A 26,001-nucleotide genomic window follows, 5' to 3' on the forward strand; every position below is an offset into this window, starting at 1 on the left:
TTATTAGAGCTATGCTAGTGGGTAGGAAGTACTACCTTATGGTGCTTTCGACTTGCATTTCCCTCATACGTAGTGACATAGAACATCTTTTTGTGTGCTTATTGGCCATTTGTTTTTTTGAAGATTTTATTTATTTATTTATTTATTTGAGGGAGAGAGAACACGCACGAGTGGTGGGGGGAGGACAGAGGGAGAGGGAGAGATTCTCAAGCAGACGCTGCACTGAGTGTGGAGCCCAACAGGGGGGCTCAATCCACGACCCTGAGATCATGACCCTAGCAGAAACCAAGAGCTGTACGCTTAACTGACTGAACCACCCAGGGGCCCCATCCATTTGTATATCTTCTTTGGAGAAATGTCTATTCAGATTTTTGCCATTAAAAAAATTGGGTTCTCTTTTTATTATTGAGTTCCTTAAGTTTGTTTTTTTTTTTAAAGATTTTATTTATTTATTTGACAGAGAAAGACACAGTGAGAGAGTGAACACAAGCAGGGGGAGTGGGAGAGGGAGAAGCAGACTCCCTGCCGAGCAGGGAGCCCGATGTGGGGCTCGATCCCAGGACCCTGGTATCATGAGCTGAGCCGAAGGCAGACGCTTAATGACTGAGCCACCCAGGGGCCCCTGAGTTCCTTAAGTTTTTTAATTGGGCAAATAAATAGCATAAGCTTCACCAAAACTTCCATGATCAGTACACCCACATTACGGTGCTAAGTACGTTATAGTACGTGAAATGTGGACATCACTGAAGCGATGTCATGGCGATTATTGCCCATGTGTTCCAGAGCTCTGATCCCATCCATGTCGCAGGTGAGACATTTCTATCTAATCACATTAACATTTTGCAAGTTAGTAAAGCCCTAAAACATTAATTAGATTGTCAAGTTTTAAATTAAATGTGATACAATGATTTGATATGTGATTTAATAAATTTAGTCATCCCAATACTTGAAGGTAATAACTTTTACTATAAGTAAAAATAGAACCAAATTGCTATAATAAAATCCACTGATGCTTTCTCTAAAAAAATTTTTTTTTCTTGACATGTATCATATGATCTCACTGATATGAGGAATTCTTAATCTCAGGAAACAAACTGAGGGTTGCTGGAGTGGTGGGGGGTGGGAGGGATGGGGTGGCTGGGTGATAGACATTGGGGAGGGTATGTGCTATGGTGAGTGCTGTGAATAGTGTAAGACTGATGAATCACAGACCTGTACCTCTGAAACAAATAATACCTTATTATGTTAAAAAAAAAAGAAGAAGATAGCAGGAGGGGAAGAATGAAGGGGGGGGGAAATCGGAGGGAGAGACAAACCATGAGAGACAATGGACTCTGAGAAACAAACTGAGGGTACTAGAGGGGAGGGGGTGGGAGGATGGGTTAGCCTGGTGATGGGTATTAAAGAGGGCATGTTCTGCATGGAGCCCTGGGTGTTATGCACAAACAATGAATCATGGAACACTACATCAAAAACTAATGATGTAATGTATGGTGATTAACAGAACATAATAAAAAAAATAAAGTAGATCAAAATAGTAAAAAATTTTTTTTTTCTTGTGATGAAAATTTTTTTAAAAAGATTTTATTTATTTATTAGAGAGAGACAAGAGAGAGGTAGAGGGCACAAGTGGGGGGCGGGTAGAGGGAGAGGGAGAAGCAGGCTTCCTGCCGAGCAGGGAGCCCGATGTGGGGCTCGATCCCAGCACCTGGGATCATGACCTGAGCCCAAGGCAAACGCTTAACTGACTGAGCCACCCAGGTGCCCTGATGCTTTCAAGCTTTAGCTAATTTGAAGTTTTACCTCTATGTGTATTTAATTATTGAAAATAACTTGATTTGTCTATTTGTAAAGTTTATTTGTCTAATGCATTTAATAAACACACTGCTTATCTTAAAAAAAAAAAAAGAAGTTGCGAAACAATTACCAAAGTTCTTACTAGGTAAATTAGAGGTGAGACCCACCTTCTCTTCCTACAAAGGTTGGTCTCTTTTATAACAGCAGTGACTAAAATAAATGGTGCCAAATTTTTGGAGAGAGTCTTGTTTAATTCAGAATATAATTAAAATCTCATGTAGCTTTATTGGTTTTAGTATCCAGCAGAGAAAAAATATTGAAACTCCAAGAGATTTTGAATTAAATAGCTACAACAGTTTTGTTTTATTAGTTCTGACTGTGTGAAAAAAAATTATAAGGACAACTTCGGAAAAACCTAGTTCTTTTAGAGCCCCAAATGACTTTTAAAACAATAAAATAAACTATAAAACCTACACAAGTGATATTAAAAATTATGTAGTTCAATAAATGTGACATTCACAAATGTGGTTGTAATTTTTTTTTTAACTATAACAAAATGAACATGGATCTGACGACTGGATTTAGAAGAGGTGGTGTTATATAGCTTACCAGAATTAAGTGCTTCAATTTGCTGGTGAGCATTATGTAGTGGAGCTGGAATGTTCTATCAATGCCTTTTAAGATCTCCATCTACATCACAGGGTCTGTGCCAATCAAAAAAGGGATGATGCTTCCTTTTCCTATATTAGTGATTATTTTCCTAGCATTTTAATATTTATTTTTGGAAGGTTTGTAGATTTAGATTTTTTTTTTGGCTGGTGGCTGAGTCATGCACAGAATAAACTATAAACCCATACTATTTTTATTTTATTTTATTTTATTTTTATTTATTTATTTATTTGAGACAGAGAGAATGAGAGAGACAGAGAGCACATGAGAAGGGGGAGGGTCAGAGGGAGAAGCAGGCTCCCTGCTGAGCAGGGAGCCCGATGCGGGACTCGATCCAGGGACTCCAGGATCATGACCTGAGCCGAAGGCAGTCGCTTAACCAACTGAGCCACCCAGGCACCCTAAACCCATACTATTTTTGAAGATGGAGCATAATGGCTGGCTAGTGATTTACTGTAAAGGCATTATATGAATTGGAGTGATCGTCTCAATTGCTTGCTAGGTGGAAGGGGCAGGAAAAGAAGAAAAACAAATATGAGGGAGAGACAATTTGTGAGAAAACAATAATCACAGTCACCTGCTTAGTTCACTGAGGTCCCAATCTTTGAAGACCCAAACATAACTCTTGAAGGCTCCTTTGAGCTTCAGATAGCAACTATCCTTTCTTTGTCCCCAAATCTTGTCTCTGTCCTTGGTACACAGAAGAACACACTAGACTTTCACAGTCTCCCAGCACCTGCCTGACTTCTCCATCAGGCCAGGGGATGAGAATTATGACTGGTGGAATGGGCACAACATCAGACCAGGCCAGAGAAGGACCAATGATTTGCAAACAGCCCTCCATGGATGGCTTCCAGGGACAATGTACTACCTGAGCTTGTATGCAGACTTCACAAAAAATTCAAATAATTTTTACCTTAAAAAATGAGACTGCTTTCATTTTTTAATATCTAAAATCATACTTTACAAAGTTTTTATATTGGAAAATTTCAAATCTACAGAGAAGCTGAAACTAGTACAATGAACATCAGTATACTCTTCACCTAAATTCACCAAAGAATAATTTTCTAATTTGCTTTATCTCCTTGTTTATCTGTATGTGTGTGTATAATGGTTTGTGTATATATATATGTTGTGTGTATGTGTTGAACTATTTGAAAGTTGCAGATGTCAAGACCCTCACTCCTACTTCAGTCTGCACCTTCCAAGAATGACATTTTACCCACAATACCAGTATCACATGTAACACAATGAACATTAATTTACTAATGTCATCTAACCTGCAATTCATTTCCAGTTTTTCCCTATTAGCTCCCCAAATGTCTTTTACAGCTTTTTAAAAAAAAAAATCCAGAATCTAATCAATTGGTGTGATACTATGAGAGATTTCAAAAATCCTCATCCTCAACAATGTTTCACTCGATGGTTCTTTTTTTTTGTTTTTTAAAGATTTTATTTATTTATTTGAGAGAGAGAGTACAGAGGGAGAGTAAGAGGGAGAAGCAGGCTCCCCGCTGAGTGGAGAGCCCATGTGGGGCTTGATCCCAGGACCCTGAGATCATGACCTGAGCCGAAGGCTGACACTTAACTGACTGAGCCACCCAGATGCCCCTCAATTGATGGTTGAATTATTACATTTTTTAAATTTTATCAAGTTTTTTACATTTGTTAGCAGGCATCCTTCCAGCTTTACCATCCACCATCCCTCTCTCTCTGAGCATCACTATGGAGAGTGAGACTATGAAGTGTTACATTCAATGTGTTATAATCCAAAATGTGCTTTTGATACTTAAACCACCCCAAATTTGGCCCATGGAAGACGAATCAGGGCGGTCTCTCTCCTGTGGTTTCTAGCACAAGACACCTTGAGCTCACCTTGTACTTTTCCTGCCCCAGACCTAGAATCAGCCACTTCTTCAAGGACCTGCTTATACTATGAATAGGTCACACATCCACATGGTTCAATTCTCCAAATATTCACAGAGTATACAGCAAGTTCTCCCTCCAACTCCACCTCTCTTCATAGACAGCCGATGTTATTAGTTTTTTGTGTCGTCTTCCAGAGATAGTTTACCCAATAGAACAAAAGCACAGATAAATATACTTACCCTTTCCTAACTTTTTAACTCAAATGATAGCCTATTACACTCCCTGTGTTTGTCTGTCATCAGATTCTGAAAGATGCACGACTCCACCCCCAAAAGATTAGGAGCCTTTAGGCTAAGTTTCAAATGTTTCAGAAAGCTCAGGGAGGATGACTTGTCCAAAGTTGTATTGACAACACTCACACGCTGTTCCTTGAATATTCGTCCCTCTCTACGTTCTTTGACAATTTCTCATTTTTCAAACATCACTTCTTTGGAGAATACTTTCCCTTCCTTAACACGCCCCCTCCCCCAACTAGGTGACGTCCCCTGGTTATTAGGTTTCGGATCATTATGTACTTCTCCTTCCTAGCACACACATAAGACACAGCATTAAAATTTGTTTCCTGCCTCCGTGAAGACAGGAACTACATCTGTCTTGTTCACTGGGGGCACACAGTAGTTGCTCAACAGAAATGTGCGCAGTGAAACTCGAACTCAGGCCAGCCGGCTTCCAGTCCACTCTTCTTTCGTCTGCGACCCCGCTTTAGTCGAAGAAATAGTTCCAAGATGTAAATAATAAAAAAAAACACCTCGATAGAAAAAACTGGGAAATGTGTATTTCCACGATTAATGGAGGACCTTAGCAGAAACTGCTCACCGCGAGGTGTGACGACCGCAGGAGGGCGTCAATCAAGAAAATGCCCCCTTGCCCCTCAGGCGAGTGGAGCTGCACAGAGCCGAGGCCACAAGGGGGTAGCGCCACGGATTCAATAGAAAACACGTGCAAAACGGGCAAGCGGTGCTGCGCGCAGCTGCGACCCCCGGGACCCGGGGATAGGGGACACAGAGCAACCCCCATCGGGGCGGTTACCTGGCACCGTAAGACCCAGGCTTTCCCCTGATTCCTTCCCGGAGCGGCTTCTGCCAGCGTCCTCACGGAAGTGGCTGAGTGCGGGGAGCCCACAAATGAAATGGGCTGGAGCGGCCACGAGTCCGGAGCACCTGAGATTAGTCGTCCTTACCCCAACTGGGACGTAGCTAAGGGCTGGATTTCTCTCTTTGGAGCTGCCCCAGGAACCCAGGGCCCGCTCCCGCCACGAGCTCCGGAGACGCCCCGGGCAACAGCCAGTGTCACCGTTACTCCAGGGAGCGCTACTCTCAGGCCTGCGAAGGCGCGGCTCTGCCGGTGGCCTCTACGCCTGCCAGGCTCCAGTCTAGCTGCCCCGCGCCTGGGGCCGGCTGCTGCCACCCTGGGCCCGGGCCTGGATCAGTGCCCCCCGAGTTTCGGCAGAGCTGCCTCCCGGCAGGAGCTGGAACTATTCGAGTCCGTGTTCCAGGCGCTACTTTCCTCGTGTCTCCCCACGACGGACGTGACCCTGGTCTTCCTTCGAGGGCTTTCCGGGCCAGGGTGCCTGGAGCCCCGAGCGACGGGGGCGGCCGGGCACCGGGGCGCAGGGTCCCAGGAGCCTGAGAGCGAGCGCGTCCCGGGGGGCGGGAGCTCGGCCGGCGGGGGCGGGCCGAGGGTGGGGGCGGGAGGCGGCTCCCGGGGCTCCGCGCCATTGGCCGCAGGGACGGGCGGCAGGAAGGGGCCAGAGAGCGCGGCCCCACCCCGTGGCCGGCAGAGCCTATCGCCGGGAGCGCGGAGCGCGGATAAATGTAGCGCCGCGGCGCGGGCCGCCAGCTCTCCGAGGGGCCGGAGCGCAGCGGAGCCATGCAGTACCCACACCCCGGGCCGGCGGCGGCGGGCGCCGTGGGGGTGCCGCTGTATGCGCCCACGCCGCTGCTGCAGCCGGCGCACCCGACGCCGTTCTACATCGAGGACATCCTGGGCCGCGGGCCCGCCGCGCCCACCCCCGCCCCCACGCTGCCGTCCCCCAACTCCTCCTTCACCAGCCTCGTGTCCTCCTACCGGACCCCGGTGTACGAGCCCACGCCGATCCACCCCGCCTTCTCGCACCACTCCGCCGCCGCGCTGGCCGCCGCCTACGGACCCGGCGGCTTCGGGGGCCCGCTGTACCCCTTCCCGCGGACGGTGAACGACTACACGCACGCCCTGCTCCGCCACGACCCCCTGGGTAAGGCGGCCGGGGTCATGGCGGGGCCGAGCCGCGGCGGCGGCGAGGAAGGCGCCACCCGGCAGGTGGCAGCGTCCAGGAGGCGGCGGGGGCGGAGGGGGAGGCAATAGAAAGTTGTGGCAAAAGCGATCGAAAAGCGGCTCTCGGGCGCGCGCGGGGACGGGAGGCGCGGGCCCCAGTGGCGCGCGGCCGGGGCTGACCGCACCATGACTCAGATTGGTTTTCCTGCACCTTGCAGGCGTCGGGGCGCGCGGGCCCGCGCGAGACCTCTGGCACTGCCGCGGGGGCTGGCGGCCGAAGGCAGCCCCGGGGCGCGCGCGTCGCTCGGGGTGGTGGGGTCCCCTTAGCTGGAGGGGCGGGGAAGGGAGTGCTGAGGCGCCCCGGGCCGGTCCTCCTGGGCAGGGATAGCTGCTGGGCCCCGGCGGTTACGAGGCTGGACCTGGTTCAACAAGCTTGTGCAGTGAAAGAGCCTGACCCTTTCCGTTCATACAGGAAATCTTGAGTTCTCGATAGGAGTAAATCTGGTTTCAGAAGCTGTTAAGTGTTTTCCTGGCTGCATGAAGCAGACCCTTCCCCCGGAGTAGTGCACGCTGCTGATTATTTTATCGACATCCTCAATACAGACAAATTCAGGAAACACTCGACTTCTGATAGCCGGGATCCGTTTTTCTGATATTGTTCATTTCCTCTGTGTGGGATGTGACTTTATGGCAGCTAAAATAACCAGTTGCTTCCTTTTTTTCCCCCCCCCCGAAGCTGTTTTGCACTAGTCTGAAGCCTGACGTAAGCAAAATCTGGGGGAAAAAAACCCAACAATGCCAGCTTTCAAAGTGTTTGGGGGCAGGCCTGCAGACCGACGGACGGACGGACGGACGGACTGACTGACAGGTCTTTGGAGTAGGAAAGGCAGCCAGGACACCTAGGGCATATGGTTGGTATTCCCGGGGCTTGTCCCCTCAGCGCTCGGCCTAAGAAATAAACCAACGGTGACTCGCGCTCCGGGTGGCCCTTGGCGGCTCTGGCATCTGAAGCCCCGGGGGAAATAAAGACATGTTCATGTTTATGACGCGGCCTCTAGCTCAGCCCTCCACCTTCCTTTCTCATCGTTAAGATCTGATAGGGGATTATATTGTAGCTCTTTTTTTTTTTTTTTTTTAAAGTTACTGTATATTTGATTCCAGCTTCGAGGGTTTGGTGCGGTGGCCTCGGCGTGGCTCTGTTCGCCTGCTGGGGCGGGAGCGGGACCCTCGGCCGGGCCGGGCCTGGGGCAAACGTTTTCACAGAGCGCGCCCTGGGTTTCCTTGGGTTACTGCTGGGACCGCGCAGGAGGAAGCAAAGGGCTTTTCGAGATAGACCAACAGGAAACACATTGACGGAAATGTTGCCATAGCCCACGGGGTAGCTTTAACTGGCCGCCCCCGCCGCCGGGTGTGAAATCAGAGGAGGCCGCAGCGCCCTGGAGCCAGGATTGGAAGCTCCACGAGCGAGCGGCCTAATGTCGGCGCCCGGGCCCCGAGGGCCTCCCGAGCAGGCTCCAGCCGGCGGCGCCTGGCCGGAACGCCCCAAGGAGGGTAACAGCCCGGTTCCTCCCCGACAGACACACACTCGGGCATTTGGAAAGTGCGGTTCACCAAGGGACAGGCCCTAGAGGCGCCAACAGTTCTGTATAAATTCGAGAGTGACTTGTTAAAAGAGTGTCGTGGTATTTTAGGCTCCATTTATAGTGGGTGTTCTTTGGGGGATCAAAAGATTTGTGCGTTTGAAATCAGCTGTGCCTGTGATGGCCGTCCGTGCGCGTCTGAGCGTACAAGGGCGGTCTGTGTGCATACGCAGTGTAGGTGTGTGGCCCTGGGTGTGCACGTGTCTTGGTGGGAACGTACTGGGTCCTTGCGGGTGGCTGTGTGTGAACCTGTCAGGTTGAGTGTCCTTCTGCGTCCCCTACTCCCCAGGGCCCGGCCGCTCCAGGGCTGTCACTAACCGCCGCTCTCGCTGCCCGCAGGCAAACCCCTGCTCTGGAGCCCTTTCTTGCAGAGGCCTCTGCATAAAAGGAAAGGCGGCCAGGTGAGGTTCTCCAACGACCAGACCATCGAGCTGGAGAAGAAGTTTGAGACCCAGAAATACCTCTCTCCGCCCGAGAGGAAACGTCTGGCCAAGATGCTGCAGCTCAGCGAGAGACAGGTGAGCGCGCCTGCGGGCTCGGGGCAGATTCCAGGGGCGGGGGGTCGCGGGGCGGAAGACAGACGTGTCGCCAGCCGTGCGCTCGGGCGTGCCGCGTCGCGCTGTCTACCGCCCGGAGCTCTGGCCGGCTCGACGGCCGCCCGGCAGCTTCTCCGTTACTCCCCAGGTCGCTTGGGTTCGTGGCAAGTTTTCTTTCTCTCTTTCCTGTAGGTTAAAACCTGGTTTCAGAATCGACGCGCTAAATGGAGACGACTGAAACAGGTATCGACATGGTTGTGTTTCTATGGAAATAAATATTTTTATCATGTTATCTCAATGCGAGGCCTGTTATGGGTTGTATGCAAAAGTAATTTGAGAGACTATTTAACCTCTTCACCTTGATTAAAAAGGCAAATAGTCCTGCTGAAATTCAGGATGAGTTGCTCAGGTGGCAGTAATGCTAAAAGCACCTAATGCAGTTCCTATATCAATTATGCTTGGGTTTTCACACACTGGCTGGTAAAACTCCGGGCTAATTGTTTTATAAACTCCATATGTTGTTTATCTAATTAACGCAGGAAAGATAAAGTAATTGACAGTAAATGACTTAAGCAGTTATCTTTGGGAGAAAATTGTTTCTTTTATTTACACAGCCATAATAAAACCAGGCAGAGCTCAAGGGTAAATATAAGGAAATAAACACCTCTAAGTCTTGTTTGCACTGTTTTTTTAGAAGGATTAAATATCAAAGAGTTTAAAATTATTTCCCATCTAATACCAGCTCTTAAAATGAATATAAGACACGTAAGAGAATATACAAGCCTATTTGGAAAGTAGCTTCAAGTTACTAACAGTCTTTTTTCCAATGACCTTGTTACGCAAGATGTGATAAAAAGTAAAGGCTAATTCAGTTTTTGAAAAACCTCTATTGACTTAAAGCTGAAGATTTGCTTTTGATGTTCCAATCTGGATGTCTTCTCCAAAGTTATCTGACAATTGCTGAATTGTTCATTTGCCAGTGTATATACAGTTTAGAATAAAATATTTTTGAAAACAATAATAGGAGTGGGGAAATTGAAAGCAGTGTACATTTTTAAATTTAGTGATCATAACTTTTTCATTAGAAATAAGATGGTGTCACAGAGAGCACTTTGAGACAGAAAATAAATTTCCCATAATTTCATTACTCTAACATGATTTAAAAATTTGTAGATTCCCTCTCAATCTCTGACCTTGTGCATCTATTTGTTACTTAGTTGCAAGCCTGGTGAATATATTATTCTATAGTCTTGCTTAAAAAAAAAAACCCTTAGGAATATATCATATTTCTTTGTAGTGTTTATGTCTATTTTAGACAAACAATTAAAAATTCACTTACTTACTTAGTTCTTGGTCAAAGGCTTGACTGCACTTTACCAGGGATTTTTAAAATAGTGGTTCCTGGGGCGCCTGGGTGGCTCAGTCGTTAAGCGTCTGCCTTGGGCTCAGGTCATGATCCCAGGGTCCTGGGATGGGGCCCTGCATTGGGCTCCCTGTTCAGCAGAGAGCCTGCTTCTCCCTCTCCTACTCCCCCTGCTTGTGCTCTCTCTCTCTCTCTCTCTCTGTCATATAAATAAAGTCTTAAAAAAAAAATAGTGGTTCCTTTGTAATATGGGAATATATTTTCCAGATATTTCCCCTGGATTATAAGTAAATTGTAGTTAATTGTCTCCCTTTGCAGTTGGCAGCATTCTTCCAGTTCTGCATTTTTACCTTTGCCGTGATTTTGTAACTTGTTACGTGTATTTATAAGTTTATAAATTTACTCCAGAAAATGGATGAAAAAGGATTCAATCTAATAATTTTGAAACTTTCCCTTAATTCACTACTTAGCATTCATATTTTTTAAATGTCTGGAAGACCCTGTTAATTGGCAAGGTTTAAAAACACTTGAAGAATGAAGATTGTGTGTACCTGTAGTGATCTAATCTCTCCCTCCCCTAAACTTTTAAGAATCTTGAGGCCATGAGTATGGGCTGGAGCTAAGTGTTCATTTGACACAATACGCTGTTATATTTGTGACTGGTTGTTCTTACCTGGCAAGAGAATAATCTTTCTTTGATATGACCGGCTCTTTTCTTCCAAAATGAGAAAGAAGCACAAGTATGTATTTTCTGAATAAAGATTATAGCTGATGAAAGCAATAGATAAACTAAAAATTCTACAGATGAAAGAGAATGAAAACACATTTTGATTCATGTATCTTATGTCTCCATATTTCACAAGCCTACCAATTTCCATTTTCACTCCTTTCATTCAGGAGAACCCTCAAAGCAATAAAAAAGAAGAACTGGAAAGTTTGGACAATCCCTGTGACCAGAGGCAAGACTTGCCCAGTGAGCAGAATAAAGGTGCTTTGGATAGCTCTCAATGTTCACCCTCCCCTGCCTCCCAGGAAGACCTTGAATCAGAGATTTCAGAGGATTCTGATCAGGAAGTGGACATTGAGGGCGATAAAGGCTATTTTAATGCTGGATGATGACCACTGACATTGGCATGTACAGAAAACTGGACTTAGGAATAACAGTTGCTACAGAAAATCTCCATAGACATACTGGAAAACTATGAGAAAGGGAATCAATTTTCTGGTATTCTGGAAACCTAAAATATTTGGTGCACTGGCTAAGCAGCAAACTTACACTGAAACCTTAATTTTGACTTAAATGGTTTATGTACTGATTGTAGGTTATATGGTGAAGGGACTCTTCACTGGTTAAATTCACCCCCTTTTAAAAAAAAAAGTAAATTGTTTTTTCTATTTATAAAAAGTAATTTTGAACTTTTTTGTTAAATTTTTAAGTTATAACTAAAGATTTTAATAGGATCTTCTTGAATGACTTTTTAATCTGTATCTGCATCCCACTTAATGGAAAGGCAAAAGGGCACCCCAGATCCAGAGGTATGCCTTGCTCAGGGGGCCCACATTTCAGGCAGCCTTGGAATATTTTAAAAGGAAACTTCCTTTACTTTTATATTACATTCTTATTTTAGTATATGTGCTGCCGAAGCACTGTATTACATTCTTATACTGCTGCCTTAAATCCAATATGATCTCAGAGCTCCTGCCTCCGGGATGTGTGTGTTCTTTTTGTCAGAGAGATCTAGTTGATGAGAATCTTAAATGCTTGTTTTGCACTATCACTTAGTACCTTATATGACCGAGGTGTTAAGGGAATAGTACAGTCCAATTCAAGCAGAGAAACTGACTCGTCGGAGACTAAAATTAATCACAGATGAACTAGAAGTAGCAGGTTAATTAAATGTAAGTAGACTGTAGATAATTATGTTTTATATCAGTGTTTATAATGTGTTGTATATATAATTGTTCACTGTAAACAAACAAACAAAAGACCAAAATGGTGTTTTTTTTAAATGAGTAACTTGTGTATAAAATAAACCCGTCGGTGGGACGACTGACCTCGAGGGACCAAGCATTCTTCCAGGGAAACAAACGCACACCTCTCACCTTTCCTCCCAGCGTCTCCCGGGTCCGGCGCGGGGGCGCGGGGGCGCGGGGGGGCGGGCCCCGGGAAGTAGATTTGGGACTTTCCCTGGAGGGGGAGGGAGCTGGGGTGGGGGAGGGGCTCGACGTGTGTGCGTCGCGGCAGGGGGAGGCTCCCGCCCCCGGACTCCGAGCGCGGCGGGTCTGAGACCCCGGCGCGCCAGGTGGCTGGAAGAGCCGGGGCCGAGGCCCGCTGCGTCGGGGAGCGCAGGGCCGCCGAACCCCATCGATTCGCCTCGGCTCCCAGGCTGGCCCGGGCCGCTGTCCTTGACCGGAGTGAGTCAACACTGCGTCATCCCTTGGCGGCCGAGCCCGGGTAGGGGGGTCCGCGGAGAGGGTGGGGGGAGCGTGCCGGGGAAGAGCGGGGAAGTAGTTTGTGCCGAGACCGCGGGTCTCAAGCTTCGGCGAGCTTCGGAAGCACCCGCAGAGCTTCTTGAAACTCTTGGCCACCGTGTCGCCAGAGTTTCTGATTTGGTAGGTCTGGGGTGGGACCGGGAATTTGCACTTCAACACGTGCTCGGTGATGTCAAAGTGGCTGGTAGGAAGACCGCGCTTTGAGAACCGCCGTTCTAAGGTGCTCCTCGAGTAGAAGCAGGTGGGGCCCGCATACCCCCTCACTCCTCTCTCACCTGCTTCTCTTCTCCCAGTAATTCCTCCCAGTGCGGGAGCCGGAGGCGGGGAGGAATGAAAGGAAGAAAGAGGGCAGCGGGGCTCATCTAGGCCGGTGGGAACCAGAGTCTGATGGCTATGGGACCCTGGCAGGGCCGAGGAAGGGCTACTGTGAGAGGGGAGAATGGCAGTGCCACATAAGGGGGGTATGGGGCTGAGGGGAAGGATGGCCTGAGGTTTCTGACTGGCCCAGGGACTGCATCCGGCTGCTTGCCTAGCGGAGCCATCAGGTCCCTGACATTCCAGGAAAATGAGGAGGAGGGGCCTGTTGGGGAAGAGGTCCAGCCTGGGCCTCCCTCCATGGAGGCCTCTAGTTGTTTGTGAAGGTGGGTGCCTTCGGACTGAGGGCACCTGAAGGAACGACTCTGCCCCTTGCATGGCTGACCAGGGCTATGGTTCCCCGGACATGGGCGCTCCAGTGAAGACAGAGTGAAAAGGTTATTGCTTTTAGGGAGTTGTTACAGCCTGCCTCCTTAGATTCCAAGAAGGCCCCTGGAATTGCCTGCAAATTTAAATTTCGGAGAAAATTAGCACCAGGTCCTTAAGCAGAGAGGTGTGACTAGGCCTGGAAGTTTAATAATTTGGTTGGAGTTTTAGTTCTTGACCTCAGTTCTCCCATCTGTGGAATGGAGATGGTCTAGTTGATCTACCTGATCCTTTCCGGCCCCCAAATTCCCAACTCAGTTCAAGCTCTTTATCTTTATGGTTCCCCCTATTCTCGGTGTCTTCTCAGTGTTGGAGTCCAAAGTAGACCTCCAGTTGGAGGGTCTTCCTTTCCATCAGCTGCAGGCTCCAAACTCCCAGACCTTGCCTGACAGGTTACATCTAGGTTTCAAGGGTCATAATCAGTCTCGCTTGAAAATGGGACTGTCTGTATCAGACTTTTGGAGAATGGGAGGCTTGTGGGCCTAATATTGAATTAAAGCAATCCTGAAATCAGTTTGTGTGTGTTTCGCTCCTGGAGATAACCTCTGGTTAATGTTTATTCTTGAGAATAACTGTATCATGATGATCAGGCAGAGAAATACAGGCTTATGTATTGATTGACACTAGAAAAGTTGAAGGGTGAAATCTTGTTTTAAAGTAGACAGTTCTGGAATCCAGGATGTTTTCTAGTTTAAAGCTACTCCTAATCCTCTTCAAGTTGCTCATATTCTGAATCTAAACATAGTCTTAAGAATCAAGAGCATGTTCACCAGAGTACAGTATTTTCAGGGTACCGGTTGGCTTTAACTGTTTTCAAAATGCCCCATTGCAGATTGCCAATGAATATTTACAAATTCTTCCTACAATCCAGGCATTTTTTCATTTGTTTGTCTTCTGGCCATTTCATGTTGAAGCAGCATGTATGACCTTTACAGCACAACTCCTGTCTTGTTTTTAACTCTTTTTATCAGGAGATTCAACTTGAAAACGGTTATCATTTAGCAGAAAGACAAACAGAAAAGCACATTTTTGTAAGCAAAACGTTAATGATTGGAAGAATTGCCCTAATTTCACCATGACAGTGTGTGATTAATCCCCTGGGTCATGTACTTATACTTTAAGTTATTCAGTTCATTGGTCTTTGATATTCAGAACCCTTTCTAACTTAATAGGATATTGATTTTGTTGGATGATGTACTTTGACTCTTTAAACAACATCACTTTTAGGGATGACTAGCCTGCTGTGTAGTATTTTATTTAGAGAACTATTGCATAAGGTTTCTTTTTCTTACTTTTTATGGTTTTCTCAGGGTGAAAGCTGATAAAACATCTTGTGGGAAAAGAGGAAACCATCTCTGATAGTGAAAGTACCTATTCTCTTTCAACATTTCTGACAACTTTTTTTTCTTTGGTGGTTTCATTGCTGTGAATATTCATTTTACTTAATGGAGGCAGGGCAGAGATTCAAGAAAATGTATTTGGACTTGGGGAAGTGCACTTGGAGGGGGACAGACTGCCCTTACCAAAATTCCCATTCCAGTTATACTGCCTTGTGGAACTCAAGCTCAAAAGCTCACCCTTTTGATTTTTCTTTAAAATCTAATAATCAATGATCCTTTAAATCTGTGAGTGGAGGTGAGACTTTTGTGACTCCTGACAACATGGGACAGAATGTGGAGAACCAAACAGTCACCCAGAATGCTTCTAAATGGTTAGGAGTTTGGTAAAAATAATCAGATATCCCAACATTTCCCTTCCTTCACTTTGGGTTTCGTGAAATTCCAGCTGGATTCTGTAATTTGTCTAATCGAATTCTGTCCCCTTGATAACATTTTTTGGTATTGTTGTTAAATCCAAATGACAAGCACTTTGGAGATTCCTACCACCCACCAAAATATCTGAGATCCAGGGTCTTCAGAACTGCAACTACCCCTTCAGATCTGGCTGAGGGGGCCCCAATGTCAGGAATTATACCACCGTGGGTAAGAGCAGGGCTGGAAGAATGGCTGTCTTGCTGGTTGGGGGTCTTGGGAAATGTGAATGCTCAGCGCAGTTCCTAGAGAGGTGGGCTGCTCACCTGAGAGCAAACATCATACCTGGCACACAGTGGGCGCCAAGTGTTAGATAGAAAAACTGGAAAGCCCTCAGTGACTCCCTTCTTGTAAGGTAGCTCTTTGATTCGCTGTAGCAGGCGGTAAACCTCTTCAGTCGGATGTACACAAATCTCTGCAGACAATGGAGAGGGCTGCGGGGAGGAGACCTTGGAGCTGGCAAAGGCATTTCCTGTCTGCGGAGGATCTTGACTTTGGAGCATCCGGCGGTTGCCCGAGGTTTTCGAGGCGGCTGAACGCTTTTCCGTATAGCTACTTAGAAAAAAGAAAAGAACAGGGGAGGGGAGGTCACTGCCGATTTCAAGCGATTTTACAGATGAAAGCCAACGAGACAGCTTCTCATGAAAAAAAAATTTTATAAGCATATTTTCTAACCATTAGAATTTTTTCCTAATTTGAAAGGGAAGTTTGGTATCATTCAAAATCTTATTCAAAAATCTCATCACTCTCCAAAGACAACTGCAGGAAAAAGTTAACGGTACCCGCCCCCCCCCCCCCAAGATATTTGCAGGAAGAGAAATGCCTATTGAGTTTGTCTCCATGAAACTTGTTTATATTTTTCTTTTGTAGTTTAATTCTGCCTTTCATCCTTCCTCGCCCCTCTACTTTTTTATCATTTCTTTTCTCCACTCCACCTACTCGCACCGCCCCCCCCCGCCCCCTTTCAGGATTTCTCTTCCTCATTCATTTTATTTCCCCATTAAAAATAAAAAATGACTAGTCTCAGTTCTTTTTTTTTTTTTTTTTAAAGATTTTATTTATTCATGAGAGAGAGAGAGAGGCAGAGGGAGAAGCAGGCTCCCAAGGAGCAGGGAGCCCCATGTGGGACTCGATCCCAGGACCCTGGGATCGTGACCTGAGCCGAAGGCAGACGCTCAACCATCTGAGCCACCCAGGCGCCCCTAGTCTCAGTTCTTTAGATGTCACAATTAGGGCCAAGATTTTCTATAATATATAGAAATGTTCAGTTTTCAGGTGGAAATTCTAGGTTTGAGGAAGATGTTGCTGGAGTCCCAATACACTACCCTCATCCCTCCAAGGACAGTTCTTTAGTTTAGCTTTTTTTTTTTTCTACCCTTTTTGGACCAGGATAAGCGCTCTGGAACGCCTGGGTCGCTCAGTTGGTTAAGCGACCCACTCTTGATCTCAGATCAGGTCTTGATCTCAGGATCGTGAGTTCAAGACCCATATGGAGCCTACCTAAAAAAAATATGTGTATATATATATAACTCCCTCTAGGAGTTAAGCCCTGAGTAACACTGGAATGTGATAGAGGTGACCGGGGGAGGCTGCTATAAGGTGCAGGCACAGGAAGTCATGGCAGAACCCTCCAGAGGCTCTTGGCAGAGGAAAGGAGATGGGATGCTGTCCCAAGGAGAGGGATGATCATGTTCGTAGACCTGGAGATGAAAGAGAGCAGGGAGTTAAGTATGACTAGAATCCTCAGAGGTTTTTGGCTCTGGAATTTTGAAGAAGGGATTATGGACTGGTATTGTCCCCGTCCAGTCACATAGATCTCTTGGCTTTTAGGTCTGCAGTTTCCTCCCTCTGGAATTCTCTTCCCCCAGACAACCTCTGGGCTGGCTCTTTCACGTCCCCCAGGCTTGGACTTCCCCAGCCACCCTAAAATCACAATCTAAAATCACAACCCCCTCTTCCCTCTTCCCCTCCCCCAATTTGCTTTTCTCTATTTCATTACTATAATTGTATATATTTTTACTTATTTATTATTTATCTCTCCTCATTGAAATGTTAATGCCATGAGGGATATTTGTGTTTTGTGTACTGTTGTGTATCTCCAGCGTGATGCATAATAGGTGCTCCATAAGAGTGAATTAAATGAATGAACATATATTGAGCATTTACCATGTATTAACATATTAACATTATGTAAGTCCTTCACATACTTTCTATCATTTAATCCTCACAAAAATTCTATGAGGTAGATTCTGTTATTAGTTCATTTTCTAGATAAGGAAACTGTCACCAAGAAGTTAAGCCCAAACTCTCAATTACTATACCAAAGTTGTCATGTGAACTTCCTTGTTAATCTCTTGTGGTCTTGAGAACGTATCAAGCAGGGTATAATTCTAGCTTTAAGAAGAGCGTTGGGGGTTTCTATTCATTTTATGTAATCTTTTTGCCTTAATTCAAGTCTAGCATTAAATCTAGAAGGGGTTACAATACAATATAGGAGATAATGCAGTTTCTGTCTGTGTAGCCCATTATTCTATTATACCAGGAAACCAATAAACTGGAGCACTATTCCAGTTTTCTGAGGACACGACCATTATAAAATATGCTTCATACTTTTCAAGGTGTTAAAAAAAGTTCTTCCGGGGCGCCTGGGTGGCTCAGTTGTTAAGCGTCTGCCTTCACCTCAGGTCATGATCCCAGGGTCCCGGGATCGAGTCCCACATCGGGCTCCCTGCCCGGCAGGAAGCCTGCTTCTCCCTCTCCCACTCCCCCTGCTTGTGTTCCTGCTCTCGCTATCTCTCTCTCTGTCAAATAAATAAAATCTTTAAAAAAAAAAAGTTCTTCCACTGATCCATGTTGTTTGGCGTTCCTGTTATATACACTGTTTAGTATCATTACATTTCTTCTTTTTTTTTTTTTAAGATTTTATTTATTTTTGACAGAGAGAGTGTACAAGCAGGGGAAGCAGCAGAGGGAGAGGGAGAAGCAGGCTCCTCGCTGAGCAGGGAGTTCGATGCGGGGCTCGATTCCAGGACCGTGGGATCATGACCTGAGCCGAAGGCAGACGCTTAACCGTCTGAGCCACCCAGGCGCCCTACATTTATTCTCCATATGACTCACTGATGAATGTTCCACAAGGACCTCTGAAATAGAGCAGTGCAATGGCTAATTCTAGTGTTTGTTGCATCCAGCACTGTGTTTGGCATGTGGTAAGCTTTTAATAAATGCTGTACTACAGAATGAGAGTGAAAACCATTAGCCTTCCCCAGTGGAGAGGGGAGACATTTCTCCCCCTTTCCAAGCTGTGCACTCTTCTTATGTTTCCTATTCACTGGCCACAGAAACACAGCTTTCCTGGATGGCTCCAGGAGCACAGCAGAAAGCAGGATAGGGCCTGCGAGTGGAGGAGAGTCTGCTGGACTGCAGCATGGGTGGGGTGGGGGGTGGGGGACGCGATTAAGTGTATTTAAGCCTACAAGCACTAAAAGATGATGTGCTTCCCCCTCTTTTTACCGACATGAATATGTAGAGGAAGTGCTTTTGTGGGTTTGTATTGGTTCTTTTTCCCTTCAGATTTGGCAATTTCATTCAATTTCACATTCACACTTCTCAATTTCAATCAAGAGGTTTATTTGAAATATACCTATTTTACTGAAAAATGACACCATTCGTGGTTATTACTACTATTTTTATTGATATCATCCATTTAGCAATTGGAAGCAGGAAAACCCAAATGTTTTTAAATGATTTCTTAAAGTATTTCATGAATTGCAAAGAAGCGATTGTAGAAGGAACATAAAATGTGTTAGCTTCACACCATGGTTCAAAGTTTTAGCCTTCCTTAGCTGCTTATGGAATCTGCATTACTACAGACTTTCCATTAATTGTAAATTAGACCAGACTAATTCAATAAATGTTTAAAAAATGGCCCCTGAGTGCAGGCTCAGACGTCCAGAGGAAGTGGTTTCTTAGACACCTGCCTCCCATATATTGACTCGATGGTATGTAGGTGGAAGGGAGTGAGATAGTTATGATGATGTATGGTGCTGTTGATTAGTTAATTGAAGGTAAAATTTTTAGCTTCACCAAGCAATTACCTGACCTCATTAAGGTCTTTAAAATCACCCAAGTGCCATTTTGCCTGAAGCAGCTGCCCCTTGTTTAGATGTTATTTCAGGCATTAAGAAAAGCACAATGCTAGTGGTAACCAGGGAATATAAGCCTGCAATTTCAGGAATATATTGTTCTGAATCTTAGCCATTATTCAGTATTATCTGTCCTGTCTGAACATGAGACACTAAAATCTCTTTACATTTGTATGGTTTTACTTTTCAGAAGGTTTTTTGAAGTATCATGTTTACAAAATATGTATTTTTAACAAATGAAATCATTTTTTAAAATGGTGTCAAATTTATTTTCATTTTAATTTTTAAGGAAACTTCTTGTTAAAGTATAACTTACATTCAAAAAGTTCACAATCATGGGTGTGTATGGCTCACAAAATGAATACCCCATGTGACTGGAATCCATATGATGACACAGAACATGGAACTACTTGATCTCTAGAAGCCCCCTTTTTGCCCCTCTCTGGGTCACTGGCCCCAAGGCCATCCCAGGGAAACCACCATCCTGATCCTAGATTTTTTCTTTTAAGATCTTATTTTTTTAAGATTTTATTTTTAAAGTAATCTCTACACCCAGCATGGGGCTCAAACTCACAACCCCAAGATCAAGAGTCGCATGCTCCACTGACTGAGCGAGCCAGGTGCCCCATCACAATCCCAATTCTAAACAACATAGATTCATTTGCTGATTTTTGAGCTTTATATGAATAGAATCCTATTGTATGTTCTCCTTAGTCTCTGGCTTCTTTAGTTTTTTATTGGTAAAATTCATCCATGTTATTGTGTGATTTTTTTTTAAATTTTTCTTTTTTTTAAAGATTTTATTTATTTATTTGAGAGAGAGAGAATGAGAGACAGAGAGCATGAGAGGGAGGAGGGTCAGAGGGAGAAGCAGACTCCCGGCCGAGCAGGGAGCCCGATGTGGGACTCGATCCTGGGACTCCAGGATCATGACCTGAGCCGAAGGCAGTTGCTTAACCAACTGAGCCACCCAGGCGCCCTGTGTGATTTTTTTTTTTAAGATTTTATTTATTTATCTGACAGAGAGTGAGAGAGAGAGAGAGAAAGTGCGCACAAGCAGGGGGAGCGGCCCAGTCACCCTTATGTGATGTTATTTGTTCATTCCAGCTACTGTGTGTAGTAGTTGATTCTATGGATTTTCATGCTACTTTAAATAATCCATCTGAACATAAAAAACTGCAAAATTTATGAACATTTAAAAACAATATCACTGGGCGCCTGGGTGGCTCAGTTGGTTAAGCGACTGCCTTCGGCTCAGGTCATGATCCTGGAGTCCAGGGATCGAGTCCCGCATCGGGCTCCCTGCTCGGCGGGGAGTCTGCTTCTCCCTCTGACCCTCCCCCCTCTCATGTACTCACTCTCTCTCATTCTCTCTCTCTCAAATAAATAAATAAAATCTTTAAAAAAATAAAAAATAAAAAAAATAAAAAATAAAAAAATAAAAACAATATCACTGTTCACATACTATAACCAGGCACTTATTTTTCGAAAGGCATGATCCATATGTAATTCTAAGACTCCTAGGTGCACAAGGAGCGCCTGGATGGCTCAGTCCGTTAAGCATCTGCCTTTGGCTCAGGTCATGATCCCAGGGTCCTGGGATCAAGGCCCGTGTCAGGCTCCCTGCTCAGCGGGGAGTCTGCTTCTCCCTCCCTCAGCAGCTCTCTGCTGCTTATGCTCTCTCACTCTCTCTCAAATAAATAAGTAAATAAAATCTGAAAAAAAGAAAAAAAGAGACTCCTAGATACATAGAAGGAAAGAAGGCAGAAAGACCAGGGGTACTGTGAGGAAAGAAATGACAGCAACCTGTCACATATCAGAACTGGGAGTATCAACTAAGCTACTTCCTATCTTTTCCACTCAGGAAGATTAAATTTAACTTTTTTTTTTTTTTAAAAGATTTATTTATTTATTTATTTTAGAGGCAGGGAGAGGGAGAGAGAGTCTTAAGCAGACTCTGCACCGAGCATGAAGCCTGATGCCTTCCTCCATTTCATGACCCTGAGATCACGACCTGAGCTGAAACCAAGAGTGGGCCACTTAGCCCACTGTGGGCACCCCAGGCGCCCCTTAGGAAGATTAAATTTTAAAAATTCTTCTAAAATGTGCCTGTTGCTTTAACTTTTGATGAATAAAAACCTGTCTTGTCACATAAAAAAAATTTCTTCTAAAGACAGTTTTCCAAGATTAATTTGTTTATGTTATTACACATAGTTGTTTATGATAAGAAAGCTAAGTAAGGAGTCAAGTGAGTGAAACAGAACCTCAAATTTATTTTAATTCTGGACGTAAAGTCTCTCTGTACTTAGAGTATTTTTATGCAGTAATTTTAGGAAATTGGTTTGCATCCTACTCCACTTTGATGTTCCTGTTACTTTGCAGTTGGTGATTATGAAGGTACTATGAAAGGTGTCCTGGGTTTGCTTTGTAAGTGGTGTGACTTTGGACATGTCACTTAATCCTCTCTGAGTCTGTTTCTTCATCGTAAAATGAGGGGCTTGGACTGGGTCATCTTTAATGTTTCATTTAACGCTAAGATGCTGCATTTTTCTGTCCTATATCTTCCTAAAGAACACATTAGTCTCTTAAATTTCAGTGGTTATGCATTTGAGGTGTTGAAGGGTGCAAGGAATCTCTCATTTCACGGGCCCTCTGGTAAATTCCTGAGCTGGGCTGCCTCTTCTACTTGTTCTCAGTTCTAGGGTTGAGTCAAGGCTCAGTTTCTAAAAAAGCCTATCACAGCTCACCCTAAGGAAGAGTTCTCAGGAAAGCATCCCCAGTTGATTACAATTCTTCTATCAGATTATTAAATTAATTAATAATTAAATGCTTAAAAATTAAATTAATTCAACCATTCCCTTTACAAACATTTACCGAGTACCTACTATGTGCCAGGGGACTTTGAAAAGCACTGAATATATAAATTTGAGTAAGACACAGTAGTGTGACTTTGAAGACTTTGAAGAAGGAGGAAAAAAAAATCCTTTGGATTTCCAATATTTACAGACAAACTTACTTCTATTCCAAGTATAATTACGATTTTCTTGCTGTGTAATGGTTCCATATCATTTCAGTTCCTGAGTTTGGCTTTACAATAGCTCTTAACCAGACAGTCCACAGCAAAATGTTTAATGACACATGGGCATTCCAAAGTTATAAATAACCACCTAAGGCAGCCCTGTTTATAGAATTACCTCCCAATGGCCGCTTCTTTCCTCATTTTCATCGTTGGCCTCATGTACCTGCTTCATCCCCCCATGTAGTGTGGTTAGAACAATAATCAAAGTGTCCTGAGCAAATGACATTATCTAACATCCTATCCACAGAGCTCTCATCTTATCACCATGCCCTTCCTTTCCCATCGAGGCTGTGCCTCTGCCCATCTCATCTGGCTTCATCCAGGTGACTCTGTCCACCTCAGGCAGGTCTGTGGTTGGCCAGCTCTCTTCCTTCCTCTTCCTGCTCCATCAGCCCTGCTCTTCCTTCCTCTTCTCCTTTTTCTTTCTTTTATTTGGAGCTAAAAAAAAAAAAAAAATCCTTCAAGTAAAGTTGAGGAGTGTCCAATTGGATCAGTGAAATGCCTCTTCAAGGTAAAGAAAAACGATAATTCTTGAAATGAAAATTAGGGAAAGTACCCAGAAATGCCTTGGAATCTTCACGACATCTAAGAATCTTCTCAGTTCTAGGGTTCTCATCTAAGAGGAATGGTTATTCAACTTTGTTTTCTGTTTTCATTACTACAGTTATAACTTTTTTTTACTATCTGCCTTGTAGAAAAGGGCTATTCCATTACTTAAGGATTATATAGGCTTCAGGGGACTTCTCCAAGACCTGATCTTTTTATATCTGTGTGTCTTGGTTATAAAAACCCTACATTCTCAATGTGAAATATTTGAAAAATAAAGTATATAGAAGAAAATAATAATCACCTATAATCCAACGAATTTGGGAATTAAACTCCATAGAAAGTTGAGGATAGTTCCTTTAGTTGTTTTCCCCACATGTTTATATGTATAATAATTTTAAATTATGACTTTTTTTATCTTAAAATTATTTTTGAATAGTTAAAAAATGGTTAAAAATGTAAATAGTACAGAGGCTAATATAGTAAAAAGTAAGTGTCCCTCCCTACCCCTGCCATCTGGTTCACCCATCAGAGGCATCTCTTAGTGATTTCCTTGGTGGTCTTCCAGTGATGATCTATATACATAGCATGTTTGTAGCTATCTCCTTCTCTTTTGCCTGAGTACAAATCATAACATACTTGACATTCTTTTCTCTATCTTACTTCTTTTTACTTAGCAATCATCTTGAAGGTTGTCCCCTATCAGTATAGATAGTGCCTGTCTGCCTGCTTGCCTGCCTTCCTCCCTCACTCCCTGCTTGCTTGCTTGCTTCCTTCTTTCCTTCCTTCTGCTCTTCCTCCTCCTCCTTCATCTTTTGCATCTTCTTCTCTTTCTCTCTCTCTCTCTCTCTCTCGTGCTGGCTGGATTGTATTCCCTTTTATGTCTGAATCCTAACTGATTTGATGTACATGTAGGTTGTTTGCAGCCTTTTGCTATTACAAACAATGCTTCAATAAATACCTTGTACACGTAATAATATATTTTTTTAAAGATTTCATTTATTTGACAGAGAGAGACACAGCAAGAGAGGGAACACAAGCAAGGGGAGTGGGAGAGGGAGAAGCAGGCTTCCCGCCAAGCAGGGAGCCCGATGCGGGGCTCGATCCCAGGACCCAGGGATCATGACCTGAGCCGAAGGCAGACGCTTAACGACTGAGCCACCCAGGCGCCCCAATAATAGAGTATTTAAATGAACTCAAACGTTGATTACAATTCTTCCATCAAATTATTAAATTAATTCAACCATTCATGCAACAAACATTTCTGTCTTTCTGCTTTAGCATATCTAGGACAAATTCCTTGAATGAGAATTGCTGGTCAAATGGTATGTGCATTTTTTATCTAGATCGATATGGCCAATTCACTACCTATATTTTGTCATGATTAAGATTATACTGAACATGTAGTTTTGTTTCCTGTGTTTAAAATATTTTAAAGTATTTTTTTTTTTTGTGAGCTCTATGCCTAACGTGGGACTTGGACTCATGACCCCAACCAAGATCAAGAATTGCATGCTTTACGAACTGAGCCAGTTAGGCACCCCTTAAAATATTTTATATAAATAAATATTTTCCTTTATAAATATCATGTTAATGATTGCATAATGTATTCTTATGTAATGATGCCATAATTTCTTAATTCTTTTATTATTAGGTTGTATTACATTGTTTTGTTGTTACGAACTTTTCTAAATTGAGCACAATTTACCTCCATTTCAGTTTTATTCCTTCTAGAGTACATTCATAGAAAATGATTCATTGAGTCAAAGGTTTGAATATTTGATAAATATTGTGAAATTATTTCCTGGGAAAGTTCTATTAGTTTATATCAGTAGAGAACAAGGCCCATTTCACCATACCTTCACCAGTGGGGAAGGTTGCTTATCCACCTGATCTTTCTTAATTGTATAGCAGGAGAATGATACAATTTTGTTTAGTTTTTTAAATCAAAAACTGAATTATTTTATATGCTATTTCTTTTTCTTCTTTAGCATATTGTGTTTCATGTCTCAGTCCTTTTCATATGAATTTATTTGAATTCTTTATATTGGAGGATATGACTTTTTGTCTTATTTATTACAGAAATATTTCTCAGTTTCTAAATAGATGCTTAAAAATTTTTTTTTAAGATTTTATTTATTTATTTGACAGAGAGAGCGAGAGAGCACAAGGAGGGGGCGCAGCAGAGGGAGAGGGAGAAGCAAGCTCCCTGCTGAGCAGGGAACCTGATGTGGGGCTTTATCTCAGGACCCCAGGAACAAGACCCGAGCCTAAGGTAGACATTTAACCGACTGAGCCACCCAGGTGCCCCAAGATGCTTACCATTTTTATGTGAGAAATTTTATGTAGTCAAATGTAGCAATATCGTCTTTGTGATTTCCTTTATTTCTCTTAAGCTTAGAAAGTCTTTCCTCATTCAGAGAATAAATGAGCATCTACCTGCCTTAGAAAAACTCTCCCTAAGACTCCCTTCTCAATCTTCCTTCTCTCTACATTTAACTCTTAATCTACCTGGAATTTATTTTGCCCCACAGTATGAAGTGAAGAACCAAATAAAAATTTTCCTTAAAATATCTAACCAAGTATTCCATTTATTCAATAATCCTTACTTTATGGCCCTTTTACTATATTAAATGTCTAAAAATATGTTGGCTTTTGGATTAATTATAATGCTCTTACAATTTGGTTTCTGTATTTCATACATCTGTAGCTGAGTTTAAGGATTAGAATTTGCTTTCTCCAGCCCAAGGATGAGAGCTCCTGCTCATCCTTCCATATAATCAACTTTCTCCTTCTCCCAAGGTGTGGGCTAGCTTTCTGAATAAAGAGTTAGCCTTCACATCAGATTCTTTGTCGATATGAGTGCTATTTCATTGTGGTTTTGATTTGCATTTCTCTAGTGGCTAATGATGTTGAACATTTTTTCCATGTGCTTATTTGCAATTTGTATATCTTCTTTGGAGAAATGTCTATTCAAGTCTTTCGTCCATTCTTAAATTGGG

The 26,001-nt window shown here is 43.9% G+C and overlaps 2 protein-coding genes across 2 annotated transcripts in view; both read left to right on the forward strand.

Annotated features, from left to right (window-relative positions):
* Positions 1-6,163: 6,163 nt before the first annotated feature.
* HHEX (hematopoietically expressed homeobox) lies at positions 6,164-12,242 on the forward strand. Its single transcript, XM_045878429.3, has 4 exons — positions 6,164-6,628; positions 8,628-8,806; positions 9,017-9,067; positions 11,085-12,242. The coding sequence occupies exons 1-4, from the start codon at positions 6,265-6,267 to the stop codon at positions 11,301-11,303; spliced, it is 813 nt and encodes a 270-aa protein (XP_045734385.1). The 5' UTR covers positions 6,164-6,264; the 3' UTR covers positions 11,304-12,242.
* Positions 12,243-12,461: 219 nt separating this feature from the next.
* The window catches only part of EXOC6 (exocyst complex component 6), a 355,061-nt gene continuing 341,521 nt past the window's right edge, over positions 12,462-26,001 (forward strand). The window contains exon 1 of the mRNA XM_064595028.1: positions 12,462-12,602. The gene's annotated coding sequence lies outside the window, so the exon portion shown is untranslated. The remainder of the gene's footprint in view (positions 12,603-26,001) is intronic.

The sequence above is a fragment of the Mirounga angustirostris genome, unplaced genomic scaffold (assembly GCF_029215605.1).
Source record: "Mirounga angustirostris isolate CCGP_5_RB_7025 unplaced genomic scaffold, mMirAng1.0.hap1 SCAF_6, whole genome shotgun sequence".
Lineage (NCBI taxonomy): Eukaryota > Metazoa > Chordata > Mammalia > Carnivora > Phocidae > Mirounga > Mirounga angustirostris.

Bases quoted from the DNA above. Each gene is read 5' to 3' on its own strand.
- HHEX (XM_045878429.3), top strand. From the start codon at position 6,265: ATGCAGTACCCACACCCCGGGCCGGCGGCGGCGGGCGCCGTGGGGGTG. The intron at 6,629-8,627 runs GTAAGGCGGCCG...CGCTGCCCGCAG, and splicing joins GCTCCGCCACGACCCCCTGG to GCAAACCCCTGCTCTGGAGC. The intron at 8,807-9,016 runs GTGAGCGCGCCT...TCTTTCCTGTAG, and splicing joins TGCAGCTCAGCGAGAGACAG to GTTAAAACCTGGTTTCAGAA.